This window comes from Pogoniulus pusillus, chromosome 1, assembly GCF_015220805.1.
Source record: "Pogoniulus pusillus isolate bPogPus1 chromosome 1, bPogPus1.pri, whole genome shotgun sequence".
Taxonomy (NCBI): Eukaryota; Metazoa; Chordata; class Aves; order Piciformes; family Lybiidae; genus Pogoniulus; species Pogoniulus pusillus.
Window position 1 is genome coordinate 13,128,537 of NC_087264.1, and position 19,201 is coordinate 13,147,737.

The window sequence follows — 19,201 nt, forward strand, 5'->3', positions numbered from 1 at the left end:
AAGGGGCCCACAAGAAAGCCAGGAAGGGACTTTTCACAAGGGCTTGTAGTGATAAGAAGAGAGAGAATGGATTGAAGTTTGAGGAGAGCAGATTTAGACTGGGTATCAGGAAGAAAGTCTTTACAGTGAGAATGGTGAGATACTAGTAGTAGGTTTTCCAGAGAGGCTGTAGATGCCCCATCCCTGGAGGTGTTCAAGGCTGCAATGAGGCCTTGAGCAACCTGGTCTAGTGGAAGGTGTTCCTGTCCATGGCAAAGGGATTGGAACTAGAAGATCTTTAAGATCCCTTCCAACCCAAACCATCCTATGAATCCATGAACACTATCTTTGGTAACAGTATTAAAAGTAGACAGGAAATAGCCTATAAAAAGATAAATCTGCCATGGCACACATTTGGAAACAGCACCGTATCCAGATCAGCAAACAAGAAGGCAAAAAAACCCACAGTTGGATGGTAAAACAAAGATACAGTACAACACTCTTTGACCATCCTATGAGTCTACAAATGTAAGACACATTAACATGCAATCTATGCATATGTAAATGCAGAGTTATGGCCTAGTGAATTTGATGCTTGCTACAGAATAGCCCAACTCCTATCTGAATATCAAAGAACATCCCCTGCACTGAACAGCATGGTGACTACTTTCCAGGTCTAAGTAACATGAAGAAGTATGGAGAAATGACTGTGTGTTCACACTAGATTAGGGTAGCATATAATTGTTTTTCTCTTCAAGTATCAATTCCATAATAATCTTGAGTACTAACTTGTTAAGAGTAACATGAGGAAAACAGAAAAATAAAGGTACCATGTACATAAAAAAGAGTTTATTTTTTTCATTACAAATATATACACATAGATCTGTTTTGTTCATGTACAGTCACAAGTGTAAGCTTAAAACTCAAGTCTAAATATCAGGATTTGAAGAACACAAATTTATTGACTTTAAAAATAGCTTAAAAGTTATCTCACACACTTTTCCCTGGGAACTCTCAGAAGCTGATCTGGTAACAGCTATTCATTTCCAAAAGAAGTAGACCCACCTTTTCTGTCATACTCCCTCTACTTGAGCACAGAAGCTGTTTTGCCTTGAGCTACAATATTGCTCATCTAATCCTTTGCTTCCTAATCCTTCAGTGACCAGGTCAGGTGGCTAAGTTATTGAAAACTACTTTAAACTAAAGAAAAAAAAACCCTAGGATGACCAAATAGCCATTTACTGATCTGAACACCCTCACCATTAAGCAGTATGTCCTCACCAGTTTTTGGTGAGAACAAGACAAAATGGCCTCAAGTTGTGCCAGGGGAGGTTTAGATTGGATGTTAGAAAAAAAAGTCTTCACTCAAAAGGGTTGCAAGCACTCAAACAGGCTGCCCAGGGAAGTGGTGAAGTCACCATCCCTGGAGGCATTTAAAATACATGTAGGTGTGGTGTCTCAGGACATGGTGTAGTGGTGGACTTGTCTGTTCTAGGTTAATGGCTGAACTCAATCTCTAAAGGTCTTTTCCAGCATGAATGATTTTATGATAAAACCTGGCTAAAGAAAGTTACATTGAAAAGCTACATAAAAAGAGCAATAATTTTCTGAAGTTTAGCTATTCACATCAAGGGTGGGGCTAGATGTGAACCAGAAGGCTGATAGCAGAGACAGAAAATCATCACTAAGACCAGGAGAGGGTGGAAGACTACTGCTTTGCTCAGATTTGACATTACACAGCATGGTTTATTTTCTGTGTCTGACAGACTAACAGGAGACATATTCTAAAGTAACTCTGCTTGTTACTGCCAGATCTTGATTTCTCCAGCCCAATCACATGTTGCAAGAAGCGACGGCAAGACTGGGTGAAATATTGCACTCACACAAGCTTCTTTGTGTGCAGACAAAGTGCGAATAATCCTAGCAGTATGATAGTTGTAGAAAACCACTTTACCATCTGAACTTCCTGTCACCAAAAGCGTTCCATCTGGAGAAAATTCACAGCCCACTGCAAATCCTTCCACCTGTGAAAAAAATCAATATCAGTGTAACTCCTGATGCTGATTAGAAAAAATCATTGAGATATACTGAAAATGAATATAGTACCAAAATTCTATCTTTAAATAAATCCTTCCACCTGTGAAAATCAGTATAAGTGTAACTCCTGATGCTGATTAGAAAAATTCATTGTGATACAATGAAAATGAATATAATACCAAAAAAAATGTACCTTTAAATAAATCCTTCCACCTGTAAAAAAAATCAATATCAGTGTAACTCCTGATGCTGATTAGAAAAAATCGTTGAGATACACTGAAAATGAATATAGTACCAAAATTCTGTCTTTAAATAAATCCTTCCACCTGTAAAAATCAGTATCAGTGTAACTCCTGAACTCCTGATGCTGATTAGAAAAAATCATTGAGATATACTGAAAATGAACATAGTATCAAAATTCTGTCTTTAAATAAATCCTTCCACCTGTAAAAATCAGTATCAGTGTAACTCCTGAACTCCTGAAGCTGATTAGAAAAAATCATTGAGATATACTGAAAATGAACATAGTATCAAAATTCTATCTATAAATAAATCCTTCCACCTGTGAAAATCAGTATCAGTGCAATTCCTGATGCCAATTAGAAAAATTCATTGTGATACACTGAAAATGAATATAGTACCAAAAAAATTGTATCTTTAAATAAATACACACCAAGGACTTCTCCAGGTGTTTATTAAGACACAGCTATAACACAAACTTATTTAATCAAGCTATTAAGTATTCATAAAGTCTTCCAATAACTATTTTCTTCAGAGTATATATAATTCAAAATAGATTGCCACACAGGAAGGTAAATGAAGCCAATTAATACCTATCACTAATTTATAATCAAACACTATAATCAGACATATTAAAAAGCAGGGGTACTTTGCTATCTCTTTTCCTTCTAGACTTGGATATTAAGCTCCTGGTGAAGGAGGATACCTTATGTCCTTCATATCTTTTCTTTTTGTTGATCCGGTAAGGTCGCTGGGCAGAAAACAAAGCCATGTAGTTCCCATTTGTCTGGGCAACAAACACAGACTCTTTTGGGTGCAGAGTCAGACTTGGGCACGTGTAACGCTCCTGAAAATAAATTTAAAAGAAAGCTGTGGGTTATGAAAAACAGGATTTGCTCAAGTGATTCAGGTTATCTTTTGCCATACTTCAAAGACCATAAAAGGTAAGGTATACATAAGTCATCTCTATAGTATACATCATTTAAGATACTTCTTATAATACTCCAGAAGTCTTATAACAAGGCAAATATTAAATCAAATCTCTATCCCAGTTTCCTAGAAACGGACCAAAATCCCATTTCCCTCTGCAGTATAATTCTGGTTTTTGTTTCATTTTCATCCTTGATGCAGAATTTGTTTGGTCTGTACTTTATATATTCAGATGAGTTTTTTTATGCAGTTTTTTTTTCTGGTTTGGTTTGGTGGCCAGCACCAGAATGAGAGGACACAGCCTCAAGCTATGCTGGGGAAATTTAGGCTCGAGGTGAGGAGAAAGTTCTTCACTGAGTCATTGGACACTGGAATGGGCTGCCCAGGGAGGTGGTGGAGTCACCGTCCCTGGAGCTGTTCAAGGCAGGATTGGACATGGCACTTGGTGCCATGGTCTAGCCTTGAGCTCTGTGGTAAAGGGTTGGACTTGATGATCTGTGAGGTCTCTTCCAACCTTGGTGATACTGTGTGGTTTTTTGTTTGTTTTTTTTTTCTATTGCCTATACAAGATGTCATAAATCCAACAGTAGGTAAAGACATAAGTGGGAATTAAATATGAAACAATCCCTTAGATCATCAGCTACATGTCCCTGTCAGTAGAGAATTGTTCATTTCAGCTAAGAAGTACCTATATACAACCCAATCATGTTATATTACATAGGATATTAGACCTGAGTTTTCAAAAAAGACCCAGGGAGTTGGAATTATCTGTTAACTGCCTTGGTAATCTCCTTTGCGGTTGTAAGTCTTTCTAGACAATTTAGCCCACTGAATATCTTGCCTGTAAAGAATACTTAAAGAAATACTGCACCTGTGCTGATAAAAGTAAATTTTGCTGCACTAGATATCTATATGCATGTATCAGGTTGCTTTTACTATGCAAATATTAAACTCCATTTGTCAATAGCCCTCACTGCAGCTGATGAAAAATGTATGAAAGTGTGGGAAAAAGAAACGTGGCACTATAGCAACTACTGCCACGCTCCACTGGCAAACTCAGAATGACACTGCAGTGGCCTTGCCTAAATAGAGCTTAGCTGTCAGTGAATGAGCACAGAAATGCAAATAGGAGACAAGGGAGGTTATTCTTCCCCTATACTCAGCACTGCTCAGGCCACACCTTGAGTACTGTGTCCAGTTCTGGGCCCCTCAATTAAAGAAAGATGTTGAGGTGCTGGAACGTGTCCAGAGAAGGGCAACAAAGCTGGTGAAAGGCCTAGAACACAAACCCTATGAGGAGAGGCTGAGGGAGCTAGGGTTTTTTTAGCCTGGAGAAGAGGAGGCTCAGGGGGGACCTCACTGCTGTCTACAACTACCTGAAGGGAGGTTCTAGCCAGGTGGGGGTTGGCCTCTTCTCCCAGGCAACCAGCAACAGAACAAGGGGACACAGTCTCAAGTTGTGCCAAGGGAGGTATAGGCTGGATGTTAGGAGGAAGTTCTTGCCAGAGAGAGTGATTTGCCATTGGAATGGGCTGCCCAGGGAGGTGGTGGAGTCACCGTTCCTGAAGGTGTTCAAGAAAAGCCTGGATGAGGCACTTAGTGCCATGGTCTAGTCGACTGGATAGGGCTGGGTGCTAGGTCGGACTGGATGATCTTGAAGGTCTCTTCCAACCTGGTTGATTCTATGATCAGTCTTCAAGGCATTTTTAGGAGTAAGTGGTTTTAAAATACAAAGATGAAACAAGCTCTCAATTTACATTAGCAGCACATTACACATCACACAATGATCTCACAGAAAAACAAAAGCTTCTTTTTTTTTTGCTCCAGAACACTGACATACATGAAACACTAAATCATGACTCAAACAGTATTAATTGGTAATCTTACATGAAAAATTTGATTGGAGATTTTTGCAGCACTTTGGAAGTCCCAGGCAATAATGGTACGATCAGCTGAGTCCCGGCTTACCGCATCTGTGCTTGTAAGAAATTCCCTTCCTTCAGTGAGAAAGAGTATATCCAGTGTCTGTTGTACTGCAGCTTTGTACACTCTTAACACCTAGGGGACAAAAAAAAGTGTTGTGGGTTTTTTTTTGACAGAATAGGATTAATAACTACGTCCAAAAGAATTACATATTTGTTTAAAATGAATTTTACAAGACAGAAGTTCTACTGTATGGAATGGCTTACCAGGGTATCTAAGGAGTCCACACACAGGAAAATTAAATGAGATAAAAACAAGCATCAGTTTGTACAATTTAGATGTTATATTTTTATATATATTCTCCCAAGGAATCAGAGTTAGATCCAGAATAACCTTTAGACAACACAGTGTGCAAAGATGGGTCTACATAAATTCCCTTCTCTTTTCTGAATGTCTCCCTTGACGAGAACCAGAAGATAATCACTTCAAGCGTACACATATGTGCTAGTTTGAAACAGGCTAGAATGTTTTGTTCAGAAGAACTAGATTACAGGCTGTGGAAAGAAAGCAATGATGATGCCTACTTCACTCACAGGCTTGCTGAGATGTGTAGGAACAAGAAATAAAAGCATTAGATAATCACTCTCACTTGGGCTGCTGGCTGACCTGCATCGCTCTAACCTTACCCTTCATTTTGGACTAATCCACTTTGCTTCCTAACCCCCTGGCTGAACCTCTGCTATTCCTTTGGACTGGGGTAAGGTTGAGAGGAGTAGGGGGAAGGTGAAGGGGCAGTTGAGAACATATAATGCACATAGCCTGGGGAGCAAACAGAGGAACTGGAACTCAGTCCAAAGGTTACAGTATCATAGGAATAACTGGAACATGGTGGAACAATTCACATACCTAGAGAATTGCCATGAATGGCCTTAAGCTGTTCCATAAAGACAAGGAAGAAGAGGAGGAGTGGTAAGGCTCCATATTAAGGAGAACCTTGAATGTATAGAAAGTAAGCATGATAATTGTGGAAGCCTTATCTAATGCCTCTGGGTCAAGATCAGAGGGTTTGTCTCCAAGGGGGATCCTACAGTAGGCATCTGCTACTGGCATTCAAACCAAGATGAGGAAAACAAAGCAATATTTGGGTCACTTATGTAAGCTTTGGCTCAAAGGAACCTGACATTTGTTGGTTGAGCAGTAGGGCAACTCACATGTCACCATCAGCCATTAGAATAATCTCCCCAGGTAGTAGTGGAGTCCCAAACATTGGACAGCATTAATATTTGGCTAGACCATTTGTCTAGGTCATGGTTTTGTCATGAAAGGTTGGACACATGAACTTTGAGTTCCCTTCTAACCTAATATTCTGAGGTTCTATGGCCAGCACCAGAACGAGAGGACACAGCCTCAAGCTACACCAGGGGAAATTTAGGCTCGAGGTGAGGAGAAAGTTCTTCACTGAGAGAGTCATTGGACTCTGGAATGGGCTGCCTGGGGAGGTGGCGGAGTCACTGTCCCTGGAGCTGTTCAAGGCAGGATTGGACGTGGCACTTGGTGCCATGGTCTAGCCTTGAGAATTGTGGTAAAGGGTTGGACTTGATGATCTATGAGGTCTCTTCCAACCTTGGTGATACTGTGAACTCAGCACACTCTGAGGATCTCTCCTTTCTCCTTTAAGGGAACCATGACTGCAAGTTTTTGGTCTTTTTGTTCTCAAAAGATTCAGCCAGATGCAGATCCAGAGAAAGAAAAGTGCTCAATCACATTAGTGAAGATTTGGGACTTACAGGTATGAGAAGGACAGGGCAGGAAGTGAGTATTCTTGTGGATTACTCTGAAATTAAATTGCTGTTTATGATGACTGAGGATGAATAAATTCAATGATTCAAGGCTTTTCAAGTCCCATACTAGACTCAACCAGAATCCTGCACTGGTTTACAGGCATTCAACCCCATACCTAACATCTCATATGCCCACTGGCCATCCTGGCAAGAGGCAGCTCCTGGTGTTTCTGCTGAAATAGAGGCTTTTTCTGCTACTCTGCTGAAAATGCAGTGCAGCAGTGTAAGAAAGAGCCATCAATACTTCAAAGCACATCTGGGCTCAAGGGTAAATAAGGTCATCCACTAGTTTCCATCATGTAATTAATGCATATGAACAATCTCTAGAGAAGTTTGTGATGTAAAATGAAATACCAAAGCTGCCAGATCATCTTCTCAGACTAAAAACACTAGTTTCCAAACTGATACCCTCTTTCAGGAAGAAATGGGTCCTCAGCCACAGTATTCTGAATATTTGAACACTTTGTGAGTTGGATCTTAAAAAGCATGAGACTTTGAACTATTCTAAAGAATATATGAACAATTTTACTTCCTTTCCACCTTTCCTCATGAAATTCTGAATCTATGTTATCTACTTAGAATTTTGCAAATCAATAGTTTTTCTTTCTTTTCCCCTGATTTGCCTCCAGTGAAAGGAAAACTTCAAGGCAAGTGGCCAGATCAAAGCAATCCATCTCTCTGAATATAGTGATCCTTAAAATTAGGACACTGGAAGACTCCCAGTTATTAATAACTAAATCTCTCTCTCTCCAAGACAGCTAAAACATAGCAGCCTGCAATTCCTACACAGTGTTCAGAGGTTAGCCCATCTTCCAACAGCACTAGATAAAAACAGAGCAGAAAGCCCTTGAAGTATTAGACCGAAACAGCTCCCAATTCTGTGAGGCATGTCAGTGCCACCCTTAACATAGCATATGACTACTGAGTTCAGTGTCCAGATCTTTTACAGATACTGTAAAACACATACTTTTGGTTTGGGTTTTCAAGAATGTTAAGGTGTCCCAGTGAAATATCCTGGAATATAGGTCTGGTTTGTACTTTAATGAATAAAAGAAACATAACTGCAAACATCAAACACAACACAAGAACTTTTTGATTTCTCCCTTCAAGCTGGAAAAAAAAAATCTATGACTGGAAATGTTTAGAACAAGCTGATCCCACTCGAGGGTAGCAATACACCAGATAATTTCCTACAGTCCCTTCCAGCTCTGCTTCCTGTGATCTCAGCATGTGGAAGGACAGCATCAGCAGCTACTCCAACTGCTTTTCACAGTCTGTGTGAAATGTATGCTTCAGAAACATGATTTCTGCATTTAGTGAAGAACTTCAATTATGCAAGCACCCTACACAGCCTGTAATACCAGCAACAAGATGTAAACCTTCAGACTCAAACAACTGGTACACTCTTCAGCAACTTCCCTGCATTTTTAGTGAATATACAAATGTGTTACTTGCTCTCATCAGATTTTTCAGTGTAGGAATCTACATAATACACAAAGCAATTAAACTTTGTAAAGCCAAAAGTGATATTTGCATATTTATAAGCCTCTGCTTTCTCTATAAAGAAATCAGCATGCTTAGCTACTTCTTCATAGAGTTCTAACTCCATAGTTCATTAGAATCATAGAATCAACCAGGTTGGGGTGAAAGAGACCTCCAAGATCATCCAGTCCAACCTAGCACCCAGCCCTGTCCAGACAACTAGACCATGGCACTAAGTGCCTCATCCAGGCTTTTCCTTCAACACCTTCAGGAACGGTGACTCCACCACCTCCTTCAGCAGCCCATTCCAATGGCAAATCTCTGGGAACAACTTCCTCCTAACATCCAGCCTATACTTCCCCCGGCACAACTCGAGACTGTGTCCCCTCATTCTGTTGCTGGTTGCCTGGGAGAAGAGGCCACTCCCCACCTGGCTACAACCTCCCTTCAGGTAGTTGTAGGCAGCAATGAGGTCACCTTGAGCCTCCTCTTCTCCAGGCTAAACAACCCCAGCTCCCTCAACCTCTCCTCAAAGCCTTGTTGCCCTTCTCTGGACACGTTCCAGCACCTCAACATCTCTCTTGAATTGAGGGGCCCAGAACTGGACACAGTAGTCAAGGTGTGGCCTGACCAGTGTTGAGTACAGAAGAAGAATAACCTCCCTCATCCTACTGGCCACACTGTTCCTGATCCAGGCCAGGATGCCATGTTCATTAGTAAAGTAGTAAATGAATTTCTTTTTAGGAGTAAATAGATATTTAAAAAAAAACAACAAAACACCACAACACAAAAATCCTTCAAATAAACAAAAAAACCCCACAAAACTAACCACAACAGATAATTGACTGGAATGAGAAATAGCATTTCAGAAAACTGATAGCTCTAGGAACTGCAGGAGAAATGAAATAAACTCAGAGAAGGGGACAAAAAAAGGGTTTACCACCCCAGCAGCCTGAAGGAAACAGCTACTTGGCAGCAGGTGCCTTCACAGAAATAAGAAGTCTCAACCAGAAAGTTGGCAAGATCAGAGTATGGAGCAGCAGAAATGCGTAGAAACAGGGATAGGGAGGCAGGAAAAAAAGAAACAAAACCAAAACAACCAAACACAAACAGGCCAGTTGGTGCTGGAAAATGGAGAATGATATATTACCAGAGTATCTCAGCTCTGAAACAGGAAATTGTAGAGTCCAAAAGACCATCTTTTTCTATATATCTTTTTCTACCTCAGAAAAATGCTGTTGAGTCTTCAAAGCACACAGTAAGAATTGACTAAGAGAACAATAAATTAACACCTGGAACAACAGCTTGGTCCTTGGTGTGTGTATATATATATATATATAAATATAGTATTCTAAACTGTCCCATAAAGACAGCTTTCAAAAAGAACTAATTACAACACTCCTGCTAAGCAAAGTACTCCTAATTAAACCTGGTTTGTTCTACCTTAGACAATTAATTTATGATATGCCTGAGAAACTTGCTTGAGGAAAGCACTAGTTTTCTTACTCTGCTGGCTTTAGTTTGTTAATAGCAAGTTTTGTACTTTATCTTTTTGCAGTTTTATCACCCATAAGCATTGGAAAACTACAGTCCACTTCTTCAATCTAACAATTTTCTGGGCAGAAAAGAAATCATCTAAAGGGAAGGCCTAATGGTTTATGGTGTCAATATAAGCCAACATCATAATAAAGCTTCTTCACTAAGGCAGGAATTCATGGCTGCAGGCATTTGACAAGAAAGGTAGTTTAAGGAAATTAAATCAGTTTCAAACAGATGCTTATGGCTCTGGTGAGCTGAAAAGCAAGCTGTGATGCTGAAATCAAGGTACATATTTCAGATGGGTGTTCTGCAATACTCCTCTCCATAAAGCAAGTGCAATGCCTAGTATTTTATATGTTAAGGAAGCTCAAAGCCTCCACACAAGCAATTCAGAAGCTGCTGCTCACCCCAGCTCTGTGCTGGTCACCTGTAACCTATATGCAATGTACCTTCCTAAAAGCACCTCAAGTTTTATACACACAACAAGAAAGAAACATGCTTTTATAGTCACTGCCCTGAGTATCAGGCAGTGAGGCCTCAAAACAAATCTAACAAGACCACAAGCAATCTGGATGACCAAGGAAAATATCATTAATCTGTAATGCTTCTAAACTGTAAAAATGGTCAAATTTTTCCTTCCACTTCTTGTCCTACCTTTCTAGATTGAGCACTTTGGCATGAACTGCCTCTTCCTAGTGGCAGGTGAGGTAATTAATGCAGTAGGGGACTGATTTCAGTTTCCTCTGTGAACCTGTACTACACCATTACTAACAACAAAAAGTACGTTTTAACTTAAAAAGTGCATTTTAACTTAAAAGAAAGCTTATTTTACACATAATAAAAGGTTGGGTTTTTTTATCTACTGCAGTGTAAGCCATTTATGCCAATCTATTCTAGACTGTAAGGTGTTGAGGCAGATGACAACTGTTTGCTTTTTAGCTACATGTTCACAACATCATCACAACATGACAAATCCAATTTATCTCTCTGATCACCTAAAAACTATAATGACAATTTTAATCAAAACAGATGACAATACCATAGACAAGAAGATCAAGCATGCTACAGAATTCTGGGTTTTATAAGACTGTTAACATAAGACTGCTGTATTTCTCTTTATGTAATGGACAAAAGGTTATTTTGCCTTTCTATTTAAGCTTTTTCCTGTTTGTAAGTACTCCATTTTCAGACATATGCCAAGATTATCAAGGGGGTTTTGAGAATAATTAAATGGAAAGGGAGAAAGATTGAAGTGAAGAAGAGATTGAACTTAATTTAGTACTGATCTGTAAGAGTTTAGGTATAAACAAGGTACAGTTTTTGTGGGAATGCAGGTGCAGAAGAGCTGTGGGAACGGCATGAGGAAGGATAACAACAGAAGAATCCTGGTAACAACAGACGAATTCTGGCCTTGGTTTCCCACCAGCTGCAGGCTACCTTATCTCAGAAGGGATAGATAACAGACACCTTGTTAATGAGAATAACAAGGCATGGTTTATGCTGATGTAGTGAGTTGTCCTGGACTAATTATGCTAATGTGTAGGTATGTGCTCTACTGACTGAGTGTATTTATCACAGTATCAACAAGGTTGGAAGAGACCTCACAGATCATCAAGTCCAACCCTTTACCACAATTCTCAAGGCTAGACCATGGCACCAAGTGCCACATCCAATCCTGCCTTGAACAGCCCCAGGGACAGCGACTCCACCACCTCCCCGGGCAGCCCATTCCAGTGTCCAATGACTCTCTCAGGGAAGAACTTTCTCCTCACCTCCAGCCTAAATCTCCCCTGGCGCAGCCTGAGGCTGTGTCCTCTCGTTCTGGTGCTGGCCACCTGAGAGAAGAGAGCAACCTCCTCCTGGCCACAATCACCCCTCAGGTAGTTGTAGACAGCAATAAGGTCTCCCCTGAGCCTCCTCTTCTCCAGGCTAAACAATCCCAGCTCCCTCAGCCTCTCCTCGTAGGGCTGTGCTCAAGGCCTCTCACCAGCCTCGTCGCCCTTCTCTGGACATGCTCAAGCATCTCAATGTCCCTCCTAAACTGGGAGGCCCAGAACTGAACACAGGACTCAAGGTGTGGTCTAACCAGTGCAGAGTACAGGGGCAGAATGACCTCCCTGCTCCTGCTGACCACACCATTCCTGATGATTCAGGCTGTAATGCAATAACATTAATAATAACATAAGTTCTTCACAGAGAGAGTGATTTGCCATTGGAATGGGCTGCCCAGGGAGGTGGTGGAGTCACCGTCCCTGGAGGTGTTCAAGAAAAGCCTGGCTGAGGCATTTAGTGCCATGGTCTAGTTGACTGGGTAGGGCTGGGTGCTAGGTCGGACTGGATGATCTTGGAGGTCACTTCCAACCAGGTTGATTCTGTGATTCTATGAAATGGTCTCTGGCATAATTCACATTGAAACATCTGGAGTCCTGCACGGCAAGGCCTTTGATCACACTGGTCTACAGGCCTTTTGAGCAGCAAGCAGGCATAACAAGCAGCACAGTCTGCAACAGCTTTTAAAGTCACTTTCGGATTGAGAAGACAGAAGAACGTTGTGAAGGAAAGCATCAACCATACATTAGGGAAAAAATTTTCCAGTGGATTTTTTAGTGAAAATTATTTCCCCATCTCAAATAGGATAAGAATTGAAATAGGAAGCAGACAAGGAACATCTGGGATACAGAGTAGCTTTTCTGCCATTATAAGAATTTAGACTTCAAACTAGCAGAAGGCAGCTTCAAAACACACAGAAAATGATGTTTTTTCACACAGTACATATTTAAGTCTAATTCCATGCTAAAGGATGTTGCACACAAAGAACAGCCAGTTTCACAGTGTGAAAACTCAGAGTGCCATGAAAGACAAAGGCACCATCTGTGCTGCAGAAAGTCCTTAAGTATAAGTTAGAAAAGCCCAGGTAACTATTATGCTGGGAATGCAATAGTTTGCTCTACTTTCATATTCTCGTTTTTTTAAAGCATACTGGTCACTGCTGGGAGAGTAAAATTTCTCTATAAATAGGCTTAAACTAAAAGAGTTAGCCCCTGGCAGCTCCTCACTCAAACACTTGCACTCCAGGAGGCAGCACTGGTTTTTCCTGGCCCATTTCAGGTCTCCCTGGGAGCAGTTGCTCCAGGAGAGATTGTATGCTCACCCAGACCTGCCATTCTCATCTGCAATACGACTGTACAAGATCTCCAAATAAATGCAGCGAGATCATACAGCCAGATAAAATGTGCTTTTGCACTCAGAAAGGATCCCTGAATGTTATAATTTAAACCCAAATGCCATTATTCAAACACAAATGTATCCCCGATATAGATCTTTGACCTTTTCTGTCCACAGACTCAGTAAGGAATTGACAAACTATGAGAAAAATCATTTCAGCTTTCTAAAGCATGGAATAAATCTTCTTAGTTTAATTACACTGTTCTTCTTAATAGCACCAGTACATGACAATGTATTAGCTGTTTCTATAGAAACCAGAAGTGCAAGTAGCTCCACCAATTTCTACAGTCTTTTTTCATATTTATATGCTATCCAGAGACAAATTCATTAGGTCTCCTAAATACACACTACTTAAAATGACTGCATCTGATGCAACAGAAATTGCAATAGAATGTTTCCAAGGAAACAAATGCACTGCACTTAGACTCTAAGTTTATTAATTTTAACTGCCCTCTAATGACTTTCACTTATTTCTTCAACTATGGAGATAGAGCTCAAAAACAAAGAGCATCTCTTTAATTTTGTATTTTTAAGCATAAAGCCATAGATGATAACTGCAAATTTGTAGATAAACAACGTTCAATCCAGAATAACAAACCAAGGTGGGGAAAAACACCCACAATAATGTTTGATGCAGAGTAACAAACCAAGGTGGGAAAAAAAAACCACAACAATGTTGGATCCAGAGTAACAAATCAAGGGGGGGAAAAAAAAACAACAATGTTCCATCCAGAATAACAAACCAAGGGGTGGAAAAAATCCACAACAATGTTCAATCCAAGCTCAAAAACAAAGAGCATCTCTTTAATTTTGTATTTTTAAGCATAAAGCCATAGATGATAACTGCAAATTTGTAGATAAACAATGTTTGATCCAGAGTAACAAACCAAGGTAGGAAAAAACACCCACAACAATGTTAGGTCCAGAGTAACAAAACAAGGTGGGAAAAAAAACCCACAACAATGTTAGCTCCAGAGTAACAAACCAAGGTGGGAAAAAAAACCCACAACAATGTTGATCCAGAGTGACAAACCAAGGTGGGGAAAAAAACCACAACAATGTTGGATCCAGAGTAACAAATCAAGGTGGGGGAAAAAACCCACAACAATGTTTGATCCAGAGTAACAAACCAAGGTAGGAAAAAAGCCCACAACAATGTTTGATCCAGAGTAACAAACCAAGGTAGGAAAAAAGCCCACAACAATGTTCGATCCAGAGTAACAAACCAAGATGGGAGAAAAACCCACAACAATGTTTGATCCAGAGTAACAAACCAAGATGGCAAACAAAACACAACCCTGCTTTGGCCTCTGTAATAACAAGAATTTTATAGTGCGTTCCTAGACAAATTTTAAAAGCTCAAAATAACTGCTTCTACCATTTTTATTGTTAACTTTCTCTGTGGCTTACAAGACCTCAGTTAAAAAGAAAACAGAATTTTGTGTAAATGCCCAAATGAAGTTTTCCTTAAAATTTGCCTTTTGCTCCAACAGATTGACTTTGTATTAATTTGTATTGTTTTAAAAAGCTTTGTTCTCTCCTGATTAAAATTTGCTGTTAATCCCAAAACTCTGGACATTTGTATTCTTCCCATTTCTTATAAGTCACTGCATTTTTCCTTGTGTGTTTGTCTTTTTCAATTGACTCTGCTCACACACTACTTTCTGTAACTCACATTTTTCAAACTATGGAGCCATGATTGAAGCATTTCACTAAATTCCCCTTGTGATCTCCCCTTTAGCTAGTTTGTTTTACAATACCTAGGTAAGTCTCTGCCTTCTCCAGCTTCTCTAATTGCTCTTTCACGTCCAAAATCATAGTGTGACACCAAATAAGCTTCATAATAAACCTTTGCTTAACTCTTGTAACTTTTTTTTTAATATAGTTTCACCTCTCCTTCAAGGACAGGATACAAGAGTTGGTGCTCTTCAGCCTGGAGAACAGAAGGCTTTGAGGAGACTTCATAGTAGCCTTCCAGTATCTGAAGGGAGCCTAGAGGAGGGCTGGGGAGGCACTGTTTACAAGGTCTTGTAATGACAGGATGAGGAGTAATAGGTTTAAAGTGGAAGAGGGGAGATGAAAACTAGATGTTACAAAGAAGTTCTTTACAGTGAGGGTGGTGAGACACTGGAACAGGTTGCCAAGGGACTTTGTGGATGCTCCCTCCCTGGAGATGTTCAAGGCTGGGTTGGATGTGGGCCTTGAGCGACCTGTTCTAGTGGGAGGTGTCCCTGCCTATGGCAGGGAGTTGGAATGGGATGATCTTTGAGGTTCCTTCCAACCTAAACCATTCTACGATTCTACAAGTGTGTTCAGTGGCTGTGTCAGGTCTTGCTACTGCATCTTCATTGCCTGATGCCCTTCCTCTATTACTTGTTAAACAGAAGCAGTGGATTCCCATTTATGGAGGCCTAAAATGTTGCTTAAAGACTGGAGCCTTATGACCTTCTCCTTCAATCTCTCAAATAATGCATTACCCTTTGTCCGGTCTCAGTGTTCTGACAACTATAGCAGACAGATTTTGCCAAGGCTCCAACAAGCCTCAGAGGTTTATGAAACAGAACACATGAACACCACAGAATCAGCAAACAAGAGATCGAAACCAGAGCACATCCAACAGATTAATGCATTCTTTCCCTATTTTTAACAAAGTGAGTTAGTCATGTCCCTACCTTTAGAATTCCTTGCAATTCTATACGCATAATAGTAAGTTCCTGAATGCCTAAATACATTGTTTCATCAAAGTATAAGGCAAATAAAAAGGTAAGCCATGCAAAACAGAAAAATAATTATGCAGATATATGTAGAAAATTGAAATTGATACGTTCAGATGGAAGTTCTTGAGTGCTGTATGTCCTTTCAGTAGCACTAATAGCATGCCTGCTTTACACTATGCAAACCTCGCTGGTGTGTCAAGCAGTGCTTGCAATTCACTTTGGCAATTCACTCACAATATAAAGGACTTTAGCTGCTCTAGAAGTAACACCCGAACAAGTTACATTTGTAGTCCTGATCTGATATTACATCTATGTAAGCTTAGAAACACAAATTAAAATGGAAAAAAAAGAGAAAACAAAATGAAAAGAACCAAATAACAAAAAAAATCCACCCTGTAATCACATTTTCTTTGCTGAACACAAAATGTCTTTATTGCTGAGCTAAAGGGCACATGTCTCAACTTTTTGTTCTCTTTGATATTTCAGGAATATTAAAATTTCAGGTTAAAATACGTGATAGGAATATATATTGTTCCCTTGTCTGAAAAGCTAATGTAGATCAACAAAGCTAGAGAGTGACTGTAATTCACCCTGTTTGTGCTGAACATCTTAGAAAATTCTTCCACAGCTCAGAGAAAGGAAATACTTCTAAATTATGGAACTACTTTCAGGTATTGGTGTTGTTACACAGTTGTTCTTAAAAGGAGTTTTACAAGGTTTTTCTAGGTTCAAAGATCTCATGGGGGCTGCTCAATGTGATGCTCCCTCCTTGGTTGGCACTGCAGCGATTTTTCTTTTAAACATAGCAACTCAAATCCAAGTTTTCTGGCCCTTTCATAAACTCTCCATAAACATTCTCCAAATGTTTCATAATTGAGTCATATACAGCAATATAAGATCTCCAGAACAATCTCTTTGCCAGGGAGATAAAATTTGGTTTAACACAGAAAGTAATACCAATGTAATAAATCTCTACATGCTATTCTACTCTTTTTTCAGTCTTTGATTACTTGACTCTGTGTTTTTGGAGATGCCTGTATACTTCACAATTTACTGAGCAGTTAACAAGCTGTTTCTCCCATTCACTTCTCTGAAGTATATTGCTCAGCCTTATCCTGAAGATTTTGACTACGTTATTGTTTTTTATCTTGCTCAATACTCAATGCTACATTTGAAATTGTTTTGCCTATTTGCTCAAGACAACAGGGATAGCAATAAGTGCCTTTCAACTTTCTCCCTTTTTTAATATATCTGCCTTTCTGATTAATAGCCTACTGTACATTTCTCAATGTTTTCACAGATGAAAGGCTGCCTCAAACCTGTCTTCACAAATTTTCTCTGGGACCTACAAATCAAATTTCATCACATTCAATACATTAAGAAATAGTAGTAATTTATACCCATAAACTTATGCTCCTAGTAAAAATTGTTTGCAAAGTAAGACTTCAGAGGAATTTGGAAAAATACCTCTCTCAGCCCATTAGTAGAAAGCACCAATGTGGCACACTGGCATAAAGCTGCCCATTTCAACCACTGCATGGAGGTATAATTGCACAATATTTTTGTTATTAGCAATTCCATCTCTGTGATGCTTAATGTCTTGCTCTGAATTCCCCAGACTCCCTCAATTACACAATTATCATTTTGCCTCATAGTTAAGTTTGAGATGTGCAAGTGGAGAGGCTGTTAAAACACAGGAGTACATCATAAAGAATAACCTCTAAAACTGAATTATCAGAGAATGCTAAAATTGAGTTTTCAATGTTCAATGAGTAATAAAATGCAACCACTTGATTTAGAGTGTTCCCACTGTTGGCAAAATATACTGCACACCCTGAAAAGGCTATAGAGAGCATGATATTGGGAAAGAAAAAAGATTCTCATTGCTGTCTATAACTACCTGAAGGGAGGTTGTAGCCAGGTGGGGCTTGGTCTCTTCTCCCAGACAATCAGCAACAGAACAAGGGGACACAGTCTCAAGTTGTGCCAGGGGAGTTATAGGCTGGATGTTAGGAGGAAGTTGTTCCCAGAGAGAGTGATTGGCATTGGAATGGGCTGCCCAGGGAGGTAGTGGAGTCGTCATCCCTGGAGATGTTCAAGAAAAGCCTGGCTGAGGCATTTAGTACCATGGTCTAGTTGGCTGGATGGGGCTGGGGGATAGATTGGACTGGATGATCTTGGAGGTCTCTTCCAACCTGGTTGATTCTATGATTCAGTCACAAACCATTCCAAGCTGAATAACAGATTAGCACACTTGAAAAAACAGGCAAAACAGGAACAAGTTGTAATGAAGATAAAAGCACTTGAAAGCTATCAAGGCTGTCTGAATCAAAACTGAAATGAAGTTGCAGGAGGCCTCAAACACCTCTTTTAGTTAAGAGCAATACTACTTGTTGGAACAGGAAAAAATCCCAAAATACTGGCAAGGATGTTTCATCCAACCTTGAACATGGCCATAACTGTGTTAAGATGCAAAACATGGAAATACAGAAAACAGCCTGGGTTTATCTTGTGAATAAATACAATAACACACACTGAAAGCAGGAATGCCTCAAGTATCCACAGGAGTCTCCCAGACCAGGGAGAAGCAGACATGAGATACTGATGGTCTTAATGATCACAGTATCACAGAATCATCAGGGTTGGAAGAGACCTCACAGATCATCAAGTCCAACCCTTTACCACAGAGCTCAAGGCTAGACCGTGGCACCAAGTGCCACGTCCAATCCTGCCTTGAACAGCTCCAGGGACAGCGACTCCACCACCTCCCCGGGCAGCCCATTCCAGTGTCCAATGACTCTCTCACTGAAGAACTTTCTCCTCACCTCGAGCCTAAATTTCCCCTGGCGCAGCCTGAGGCTGTGTCCTCTCGTTCTGGTGTTGACCACCTGAGAGAAGAGAGCAACCTCCTTCTGGCCACAACCACCCCTCAGGTAGTTGTAGACAGCAATAAGGTCACCCCTGAGCCTCCTCTTCTCCAGGCTAAACAATCCCAGCTCCCTCAGCCTCTCCTCGTAGGGCTTGTGCTCGAGGCCTCTCACCAGCCTCGTCGCCCTTCTCTGGACACGCTCAAGCATCTCAATGTCCCTCCTAAACTGGGGGGCCCAGAACTGAACACAGGACTCAAGGTGTGGTCTAACCAGTGCAGAGTACAGGGGCAGAATGACCTCCCTGCTCCTGCTGACCACACCATTCCTGATGCAGGCCAGGATGCCACTGGCTTTCTTGGCCACCTGGGCACACTGCTGGCTCATGTTCAGGTGGGTGTCAATCAGCACCCCCAGATCC

At 40.5% G+C, this 19,201-nt stretch overlaps 1 protein-coding gene across 3 annotated transcripts in view; it reads right to left on the bottom strand.

Moving 5' to 3' along the window:
- Positions 1-806: 806 nt before the first annotated feature.
- Positions 807-19,201, bottom strand: part of WDR25 (WD repeat domain 25) — a 76,104-nt gene continuing 57,709 nt past the window's right edge. For all 3 annotated transcript variants that reach the window (XM_064174179.1, XM_064174101.1, XM_064174010.1), the window contains exons 5-7: positions 5,074-5,244; positions 2,963-3,103; positions 807-2,003 (exon numbers count right to left, since the gene is read on the bottom strand). In XM_064174179.1, coding sequence (XP_064030249.1) covers positions 1,782-2,003; positions 2,963-3,103; positions 5,074-5,244 — 534 coding nt within the window. In that variant the 3' untranslated portion in view covers positions 807-1,781. The remainder of the gene's footprint in view (positions 2,004-2,962; positions 3,104-5,073; positions 5,245-19,201) is intronic.